General features: G+C 32.8%; 1 protein-coding gene across 1 annotated transcript in view; it reads right to left on the bottom strand.

Moving 5' to 3' along the window:
• LOC123711456 overlaps positions 1–10,856 on the bottom strand; it is a 76,535-nt gene extending 65,679 nt beyond the window's left edge. The window contains exon 1 of the mRNA XM_045664061.1: positions 10,811–10,856. Coding sequence (XP_045520017.1) covers positions 10,811–10,856 — 46 coding nt within the window. The remainder of the gene's footprint in view (positions 1–10,810) is intronic.
• Between the last annotated feature and the right edge of the window lie 205 nt (positions 10,857–11,061).

The raw sequence follows: 11,061 nt of genomic DNA, 5'->3' as shown, positions 1-11,061 counted from the left end.
TATTTTTCAGATAAAATGTGTTCAGCTTTTGCAACGCCTATCATTATTTTAGCACTCGCATTATGTGTAAATGGATTCCCACAAGCGCCTGCAAACAAAATAGACGACATTGTCTCTACCGGGAACCTGACTTATTCAGAATTACTATTTATACTACAAACGAGACATGGTGTACAAGAAAAGCCACCAAAGACATTGTCGCCTTGTGCAAGAGCGATTATTGCGTGTTGCAATGATAGCAAAGTAATAAATGAATATTGTTCTGAAACATTGCGATGTGGTGCATTCTTTTTTGACGTTAACCCTTGTGATGATAAGTTTATTTATGACGCTTTGACTGCAGCGAGAATATTCTATACGCAGTTTGATAAAGGCTCGAAGAATTAAGTGTAATAAGTTCATATAAAATTAAGCAACATTGTTAGTACAACATTATATGTACACGGTATCTCAAAAGAAAGTTTATATTTAGTTGATAGTTTTAAAAAAAAGTAGAGTATCAAAGTGTTCATTCATTATTAAAGTACATATGACGGCTCGGCAGGTGGACTCAGTGATGGCTGCCATTTCGTGACGGATTTTTTCTTTCAATTGCGCCAGACCCCGTAGGAAATAGGGGTTACGTGAGGACTGCGTGGAGGCCAATTTATGTCACCACTCCTGGAGATCAATTTGCCTGAGAAAATTTCACGAACTCGTGGCACAGACGTATTGGACGTGTGTGACGTTGCTCCGTCTTACTGGAACCATGTTCTTTGGTCATAGCCAGGAAAATTTTGAAGTTCACGCACCAAGAAGTTGTCTAACATTTTCACATAACGCTCTGAATTGTAAATGTCAACTTTCTATTGAGACACGTGTATATAATTCATAAAGTTAAAAAAAAAACAGGAAAAAAATTCTGAGAGAAAACGTATAAATTCCGTCAAAGTTAAGTCACAAAAGAATATAATTATTTTTATAAGTCCTTCGACCAAATCTAAATCTGCCCCGAGTTCGTCGGACTTCGGTTCAATCATAGAAAACTTAGTAACAAACTGACTTCTAATGAATTCGTTAGAAGTATTATTTCTCAATAAAGAACAATATTTAAGGATTTTTATGAAATGGAATTAATTTATTATTATAAATACAATTTACTAAAAATATGTTTTTTTTTATTTTGGAATGCTTGTCGATTTGTGTGTGTTTGTGCCTCCTAACCAAGTGGAACGATAATATCATTATTTATTGTTAGACTATTGATGACGTTCGTATGTTACATTAGTTTTAATTTAAAATAAAATATCTGTTAATATATAAAAACATGTTATGTTTATTAGATTATACATATATATATAAATGTAAATGTTGTATTTGAAAACAGGATAATTAATTGGAATACACATACAGCGGGGAAACCCAATTTAATCTTACAACACATTAATAATTTATTGTTTTCTTATTCTGGCACTTGGATCTGTTTTTCTGACTTCTTATAGCCATGTAGGTGATCGATATATAAGTCCGATATAAACCCCGTGGTGTCCCAGTGTTATTAACATACAAATAAAGATTAAGTTTAACTTAACTTTTAAAAATATTCATATATACCCAATAGTTTACCAACATATAACCTACGATTTTCAAAACAATAAACACTTCACTTTTTTATTTCATATACGAACGTTTGTCAGCTAATTTAATAGCTAATTCGACATCAGAGTCGAGAAATTAATAAATTATATATCTGAAGAATGATGAAATGTAGCTACAAAAACCAATAGAATTAATGATGCTGTTAATGTGTGTTTCTTTAGATGTTATATGTTACGGTGAACTTATTTAATTTCATTTAATAGTTTAAAAAATAGCAATTTTGTTTTATAATAGGTTGGGAAACATCTTCACATTTTTTAAGAAATTTCACTACATTTTTTGATATAGTTTGTTAACATTTGACTAAGGTATGTACCTACACAAAGTGTATATTCGATAAGTTTTTGCCATCTTGTAGGTATAGAAATTTATGGGGCGCGACAATTGGTTTTGGCCTAAATAATTCAGACGAGACCGAAACAGGTGGAAATCTGAAGGTGCAAGGTCAGGACTATACGGCGAATGCATTAACACCTCCCAGCCAAGCTCTCTGAATTTTTGCTGAGTGGCTAAATATGTGTAAGATCTAGATTTATCATGATGAAAAACCCCACCCCTTCTGTTGATTAATCCGGACGGTTTCTCTCAACTTCTTGCTCTAATCTCATCAGTTGTTCGCAGTAGAGTTCAGAATCGATGGTTCTGCCTGGTGGTAACAGCTCATCATAATGAATAATGCCCTTCCAGTCTCACCACACACACAGCATCACCTTGTTGCGAGGTAACCCGGGTTTCGCTACAGTCTGTGAAGCCTGACCGACCTTTTTCGCACGTTCTTGTCCCACGTGATCCACTTTTCATCACCAGTTATCAGCTTCTTCAAAAATGGTTCGGTTTCATTACATCGTAATAAAGAATCACATATGAGTACACGGGTCATTAGGTTTCTTTCAGTGAGTTTGTGAGGTACCCAAATATTGAGGTTTTTTGTGTACCCAGTTTTTTTCAAATGCATCAAAACTGTTTTGTGATCAATTGGCATGTGGTTCTTTAGCTATGTTGTAACTACTGATATACCGATCTTGCTCCACTTATTCACAAATGGCATGCATTTTCTCCGTAGTAGTGCGACCAGAGCGACGTGCATCTTAGCTATGAAAATTTCCGGACTGATAACGCTGAAACCAAATTTGTGCTACTCTCACAGACTCTAGACACTAAGTAAACTTTGCAAATTTTTTCGCCGCTTGAAAATGTATCGAATTTCTTCATTAGAGTGAATATAGTCATCTTGACAGTAAGAAATATAAGTAAAAGTCAAACTTTTTCTAATTTGAATCTAGAATTATCTTTCAAATATGTAAACTTTTAATGATACCAAAACCAGCCAGATACAAATAGCCAAAGAGATTTTATTTGAAGATTACAAGTTCATTCATACTATACTGCGAAAAGACTTAACCCCAACCTAATAGTTAAGAGAAAACACAGCTATTCAGGTAGGTTTTAAAAGATAAGATGCTTTCGCATTATACTTTTTACTGGTGCGCCGCTGTTAATATAAAAATTAATAGCTTTTTAAAATGCATGATATCACCTTCCGTCTCCCTCTGTCCGCTTTAGTGACAAACGTAACGTTTTAATGTATGGTGCATAGTTTATGCAATATAATTATGTTAAAATATATATATGCGGTTACTAAGATAAAATAAAATCAAATACGTGTAATTTTGGGTAAGGCCCGCTCTAAAATAAACAAAAATGAACTTTTTTGACCTCATATTCAGATCAATTGAGCATCTCATTTAATAATTATGTTTAACTTACCCAATACAAAACATGATTAAGCTCAAAATTTTCCTCATTATATTTATTATAAATATCGCAGTTATATATTTCATGTTAGTATTTTTGTGAAGTGCAGTTGTATAACAAGTAAAGTTGTTAAACTTGGAATCTCTATACGAAAGTTATTATCGAACGAATAAAAGGTGCGATTCTGGGATTTTTTGTAAAGAACAGTGTTAGCCTAGCTTACGAGCGGGCTTCCGAAACTCTCTGCAATAAATGAATTTATTACGCAATACCACATTTTTGTAGTTTGTGGTATGCAAGTTTAAGAAAAACATGGTAAAGAAACTTTTAATTGTCAAAAACTTAAAGCTAAATATCAACAACGTACAGACTAAAACCCTGATGTCAGCTACAGCAACATCAGTGTTACATATGCTTGGTATTGACATACAGAGTTGTAGCGCCACTGGACTTTAATACAAATTTCGCCACCAACGATGAATCTTCTTATTTTAATACTATATTTATTTATATTTTTCAGATGAAGCTTGTGTCTACGGTACTTTTATCGCTGTTTTTCGTCGACTTGATTGACGCAAGGTTTTCTTCGGATATTGAGTATCAGGACTTACAAAGGTTTAATGGTAACAGGTTTTATCCAAATTCTCCATTCCTAAAGTTTAGGTTTAATGAGGGTAATTCAAAAACCAAACATGCAATACATAGAGCTGAAAAAACAGAGTGTCAATGCCAATGCCCTACAAATCAAAAGTACGAACGGCAAACAATAGCACTAATGACAAACATGCTTACTGAGTTACAACAAATAAGCTTGACACTGCAACAGCCAATCAAGTTTCAAATGGACAAGCAAAACACTATGGAAGATAATTCAAAGGTAGAAGAAACCACAAAACCAGACAATACTAGAGAACTTTTAATTCCAGTCGAAGAATCTCATCCAAATGTCTATTTAAAGAAAGTTGAGGTTAGTAGCAATCAAGATGATGATGTAGTTACTGAATCTAAAAACACGGAGGGACCACGGGAAGAAGCCGAAGAACCCGAAGATAATATAAGACCCGTATCTTTTGTTCCATTTAAATCAAAAACCGCAGGCAAACATTTACCGCTTGATCATGGATCTACATTTTATTAATTTTGAAATTAATGCGATTACTCATAAAACTTTTGAATTTTGTGAAGCTTATTGGAAATATATGTAAAAATCATTTTGATATCATTTGACAAGTAAAAATTTATTTCATAATACTAATTAACATAATAATTGTATTATTGTGCAGATAACTGATGCAATTTATATTTTCCAAATGAAGCAACTTCAGCAATATTAGCAATGATCCTTAAATATGTATATAAAACATTTCAATATGATATAATGTATTGTTCTTTAACAAGTAATATTAAATTCATTGTAATACTATCAAAACTATTACAATGACAGCATTTTGGCTCTTCAAATCGACAATAAATTATATTAAATCTATATAATGACTGTATTATTTATTGTTTTAGGCACTTTTGATTTCTTCAATCACATTATCATTGTAGTTGTATAAAGATATATTATTAACTTTTAAGTGATTATAAGAACTAATACATAATTGTTATTCAATATATGTAGAATACAATTTGTGGCTTTAAAAGGTAAATTAATTTAGAATCATTTTAATTATAAGTGATTTTGTATACAAATACAAAAACAGCTATTTTTCAAAATAGCTTCACGTTTCAGAAACAAAAAGTTTCTACTTGTCTAATGTTTTATAACGGCTCAATTTTTATTCTGTTTCGAAGGTGTATCTGTAAAAGCTACTTAGTGTCTATCTAATTGGCGTGTGCCGATGTTGCTTATGGTATTATTGTACCCATACATAAACAACACTGACACATGGGACATTCCGATACAAATTCCAAGCCCCAGGGTAAGATATAAACAACAAATCGATATTATAATATACTATGATACTATATCCCGTGTGTCAAAAAGTTATTTTATTAAGACTCCGAGACCATAGATAAGATAAAAAACTTTAATACCGTTTTATTTGTAAAAAGCGACAAGCGTCAACACTTTTTCGCGGGACATGTTTTTTTTTAATTTTAATAGATTATACAACGAACTTTTACGCCACCGAAAATAATAACACAAAAGTAATAATAACCTTACAAAAACTAAAGTTATTAAACTTATAGGCAATTATTAAGCCATAATGCAAAAAATATGTACTTCCCTATTATAGCGGAAGTTGAACATGATTTAATTCAAAAGCACGATGGAATAACCGGACATGCATATTAAAACAGAATGACGATGCATTAATGAGGAACTACAACTGTGGAGCCTTAGGGACCAGTTTTTTCATATAGGTACTGTTGCCAGGGGTAAAATTTTAAATATCTACTATACATATATAAGTATTTTACTATGTTATGAACGTATATAGGATTATGATTAATAATATTTACAGTTAAAATGTGTTGAACTATCAAAATAAATGGAGTCACCTATAGTGTGATTACTGGTAAAGGTTTAGTTGTATGATTGTTAGTTATATGTTAAATGAACTGGAATATAATTATTATAGTAACTATCTACTAGCCAGCCAGGGTTCGAATTGTAAAAGCCGAAATAACGCGAAAACCCAAACAGTTTAATTTAGTATTGGAAAAACATTGAAATATATGTAAAGTGTAAAAAATTACGGAAGTTCATAAACCTTTCCAGATATGTCCCAAAAGTGATTGATGTGCGCACGAATGGGCTAAAGAAATATTCAATGAAGCTTTAAGAATCAAATCGATTCGATTTGTGGTATATTTTACCTTACTAGTAATAGAAATTTTTGTAAATATTTTTTTCAGGTGAATATTTAAATATTAAAAAGGGGCAGTGAGCAGTGTTTGCCTAGTACGTGGGTAAAACTGAAAATATTTAGAACGGGACAATTTAGAGACATTGCTAATGAAAACTTTTTTTAATTTCAATTTTAGAACTCTTTGGTAGCCTAATGTATATTGCATTCATTTGTCATTTGTTTTTGTAAATTGGTGGCAAATCTGCAACTCTTGTTATACGTGAAAATGAACCGAACGCGAGAAAATTTTTGGTCAATTATGACTTTCGTTTTGGGCTTACTCAACAACAAAGCTATGTTAGGCTGCGATTAGCATTTCTTAATCAATTAGTATAACGAGTTTAAGCGTGGACGTAGCAATTCTCAATGATGATTCGTCAGGAAGCTTAGTATCAGATAGATTCCGCATACTTTAACCGACGACCAGAAACACCTTCGCATGGACTGTTGAATATTTAATTATGGTAGTTGTCGAGATAATGTGTCTTCCGCCATAAAGTCCTGACCTGGCGCCCTGTGTCTTTCATTTATACCCAAGAACTAAAGATAGAATTCGTGGTATCCGCTTTACGAGCCCTGAAGATGCGGTGAAAAGGTACGAAAATGCCATAGAAGAGATCCCTAAGGAAGAATGGGCCCATTGCTTTTCTCAGTGGTTCCATCGAATGCGACGATATGTAGGAAAGAACGGAGATTACTTCGAAAAACAATAAAAGTATTGTCAACTTTCTACATTAAGCTATTTTTCATTTTCTAAACATTTTTAATGTTACCTAGGTATATTCAGCGACTCATCCCTGAGGTCGTGGGTTAAAACCCCGGCTGTGCATCAACACACATTAAATCCAAAAAGTCACAGTTAAGAAAAAACTGAAGTGAAAATGATCACGAATCAGATTCAGAAATCAGAGGCTCAGACCTAAAAGGTAAACAAGTAAAAGCTCTACGCTTATGAAAAACGAAATATATATCATTGAAACGCTTTAATATCTTTTCACTGTCCATATTGTTCAGTGGTTCAATATTATGAGGTGTTCATATATTGCACATAACGACATCTACGTTCAAAATCACGTAATCATAGTATATTTAGGCGAGCCGCCTCTCGGGATTCCAATCGTCGGTTGAAGCCAAATTGCCCCAATTGTATCGATTGAAGCTTCAACATTATGCTCCAACCTCGAAATATAGGGATGTGCATTAACATTTACAATTTGCGTTTTCATTTATTTAATATGTATATATATTACTTATTTATATGTATATTACTTAGTATAATTTAAATACAACGATGTCAATTACGACAAATGCAGAATATATAAAATAACAAATGAAAATCAGCTAGCATTATATCACCCAAAGATACCTTAAAAAATTTATTTTTATTGAGCGGTTTAGAATGTCACAACTTATTGCGTTTGCGTTAACTAATATACTTTGAGTTTTGAAGGATGCTTCTGTGTTATATCATCCGCCGCGCCGCCAGTTAATCGTGAAGTAACGTGAAAAGTGTTACTAATTACTTATTAGAAAACATTGTTATTATTCCTTGATCCTAGGCTTTTAAGTCTGACTTAAGTTAGTTTAACTAGGACTAATGATAGTTAAAATTGTAATTATTTTCTTATATCAGCAATTTTCCATAACATCACTTGGAATCAAGTAAATATGATAGTGTCTATGTGTGTGTATAAATAATAGGAGATTACTTAGAAAAATAATACTAAAGTGTTCACATCAACAAATATTATATAGTAGATTTTCACATCTAAATACGGATATTCACTGAATCCAGGGAAAAAATGGCAACACTGTATTAGAGGCACAAATATTCAAACACTAAGATGTATGAAAAATATCACTATTATGTATGTGTAACTGTGTTTCGAACATATATTCGCGTAAGTATATGTAAATATCTGTCATGTGCGTACGTACGTATCTCGTATTCGTTCCAAATCTTATACGCGTATGGGTATGATAATAGCGATTACGCGTAAGCATGTGAATTTCTATAGCATGGTTAAAAGAGATGAGATGTCTCTGAACAGAAACATATACCGCCACAAGCACGTATATATGTAAACTATAAGTACAGAAAACATAATATTATGTAAATTCTTATAAACTAAAGAGTTAAAAGAAATACAATGAATACAAAAAACTAAACGAGCAAACAGAGAAAAAAAACATTTTTATACCTTACATATAATATTACATCTATCTTAACCCTTTATACAAAATACAAAAGCTATGGAAAAGTGGTTCACTCTGATATAAGCAACTTGCGATAATTGTAAATTCATTTTCGAATTTAACACTACATCCTATAAACAGAAATCGCAAATTTCGAGAACATGAACGTATTTGATCAAACTTTATTAATCCATTCTGAACACTCCGTAATCCGCTTAAAAGCATTGCGTTCGAGATTCTCTCTCCAGAAGATTAAACATTATAAATATTAAAAACGAATTTAATTAAATACAGATTTACTTTAAGAATATCATTGAGATTTCATGTTACACTTTCAATATTGCGATACCGCGAGGATTTATAACTGAAATACGACTTGTAGAAAAGTACCTAACTCTATTTACAGGTAATGAAGGCACTTATCCTGTCCAATCGAAACTTGACAGTGAACGAACGGGAAGTGTAGCGATTTGGAAAGGAAACCTGTCGAGGGTGAGTTGGCGATAATAGAACAAAAAGTACGTATGTATATATTACTATTTTTTGTCCATGCAACTTTTTTCGCTTGAAAATACTGTATTAATACGCCCATAAATATAATACGCCCGAATCAATATGATTGGCTTCATCTCTGACGTGTTTTAAGTCTTCAACATAAACACTTCTGAACCATACCATTTTTTGTATATTTTGGAACCTAGCCTTGCGATTCATGATTATGATATGATATGAAAGTAATATTAAGACTTTTATTTTAGAAGTTAGTTTTGTAGTTGTTAAAGTTGTACGTTCATCTACATTGTTACCTGTAATTTTATTTTTATAAATTTAATTATGCATTTTTTACACTTTACCCTTAGTTTTACTAGGAAGGAAGGACCTTGTCTGGAAGAGATTGCTTGCTAGTTACCTGGTTGTATGTGTACTATAAAGGCATCAAGGTGTTAATACATTTATGAATAATTCAAGTGAGGATTCCGAGTTGAGACTAAACGCGAACTATGACACTCATATGTCAAAATTAGAGGGTACGTAAGCCGGAGAATGCTTAATTTTCCCAAAATATTCCTTTCTAAAGGATTCTTCAAAAAAAAACATTAATTACAATAATGTTAAAAACTATAGGCAAAACGGAATATATCAATGGAATAGTAAATTACTTCAATTACATATAAATGATAAACAGTCTTCAGAGTCCGCTTTAAGGGACTTCAAGAAGCGTTCAAGTGACGTAAATCTTTGTTTTAAGGCAGAAGATGGTATTTTGCTCATGTTTGTTACATGAATGGGTAAATGATTTCAAATGTTTAAAGATTCCATGTATGTCCGTTCAATATACAACATATAATGTATCCACAGCATACAATCTAATAGCACTATTGCTAATAATGTAGTTCTTTAAAAAGTTATCTCTGGAACTACACTATTTATTGTCAAAATTTAAATATATAGAATTATTCTAACAGTTTAAATGATATTATGTTTTTTTAAAGAACAGTGGACAATCGAGTAGAATGCTCACCTGAGGTTAAGTGATACCGCTACCTCCCATGGACTCTCTAAATGCCAGAGGGATCGCGAGTTGTCGGCAATAATTCAGCAGAGTCAATCATTATTTGTAATTGCCTCGAATCCTTGATAACATATTATATGAAAAGTTGCAAGCTTGTTATGTATTAAATCATTGCATGTTACGCCATAGTATTAGTTACGTATTAAATGGGTTTCCTATAGGGATAATTATTGAAGCTCTCGTAACCACATCCGTAGCATAGTAGGCTAGATTCATTTCACGTTGTGGTTATAGACGTTATCTTATCACTGCGAGATGCTGCTAATGACTTCACAAATCTTTGTTTAACAACAACAACAACAAAACAACAAAAACTTTCTGAAAACGCCTGATCCGTATTATCGAGCATTTACATTTTCATTGATATATTATTCTAGACGTCCTTTGAAACAAAACATTACTCAATTATACTATTATTGAATGGGATAAAAATATAAAAGTATATTGGCAAGCCATAATAAAATTAAACACACAGATGTATCAGTTCGCATTATTTGAAAAACCATTTCACGGTTCGCAACAGCTTACAGGAGCCATCGAGATTGCGTTCATTCAACTTAATCAACCTTTACATTCCAATTTTCCTCACATATATTCCTGGTAGAGTTTCCTGGCTGATGTCAGATTCATGGCAGCTGTCAGAAATATCCGAACAGCGCGTAGCACTAAACGTCGGCGCTGTTCGGGTACCTCTGTAAGCAAAACCACTTGCAAAATACTTCTTGCTTCTGTATTCCTTCTGTGGGTGTCTAATAAATCGATAGAAATTATAGCCGCGCATAGTACTTACATTTCTGCGAGTCAGTCTTATGAGGCGACCGCTTGTCCCGGCCCATGGCTGCTGGACGCGGGGTTCGGGGGTACGCGCTGTACTATCGGCCGCGACGGACTCCCTTACTCATCGCCACGGTATTCTCGTGATTGTGCCAAATACCTTTAACAAATTAGTAAGATAAGCACCTAAAGGCGTGACTTAACATTTTGTTTGTGCGATCACATTAAAACAAATTTCGTAGATAGGAAAGAATCTATTGAAAATAA

The sequence above is a fragment of the Pieris brassicae genome, chromosome 6, assembly GCF_905147105.1.
Source record: "Pieris brassicae chromosome 6, ilPieBrab1.1, whole genome shotgun sequence".
Taxonomy (NCBI): domain Eukaryota; kingdom Metazoa; phylum Arthropoda; class Insecta; order Lepidoptera; family Pieridae; genus Pieris; species Pieris brassicae.
Note: the sequence above shows the minus strand (reverse complement) of the source record. Positions and strands in the feature narration are given on the sequence as shown.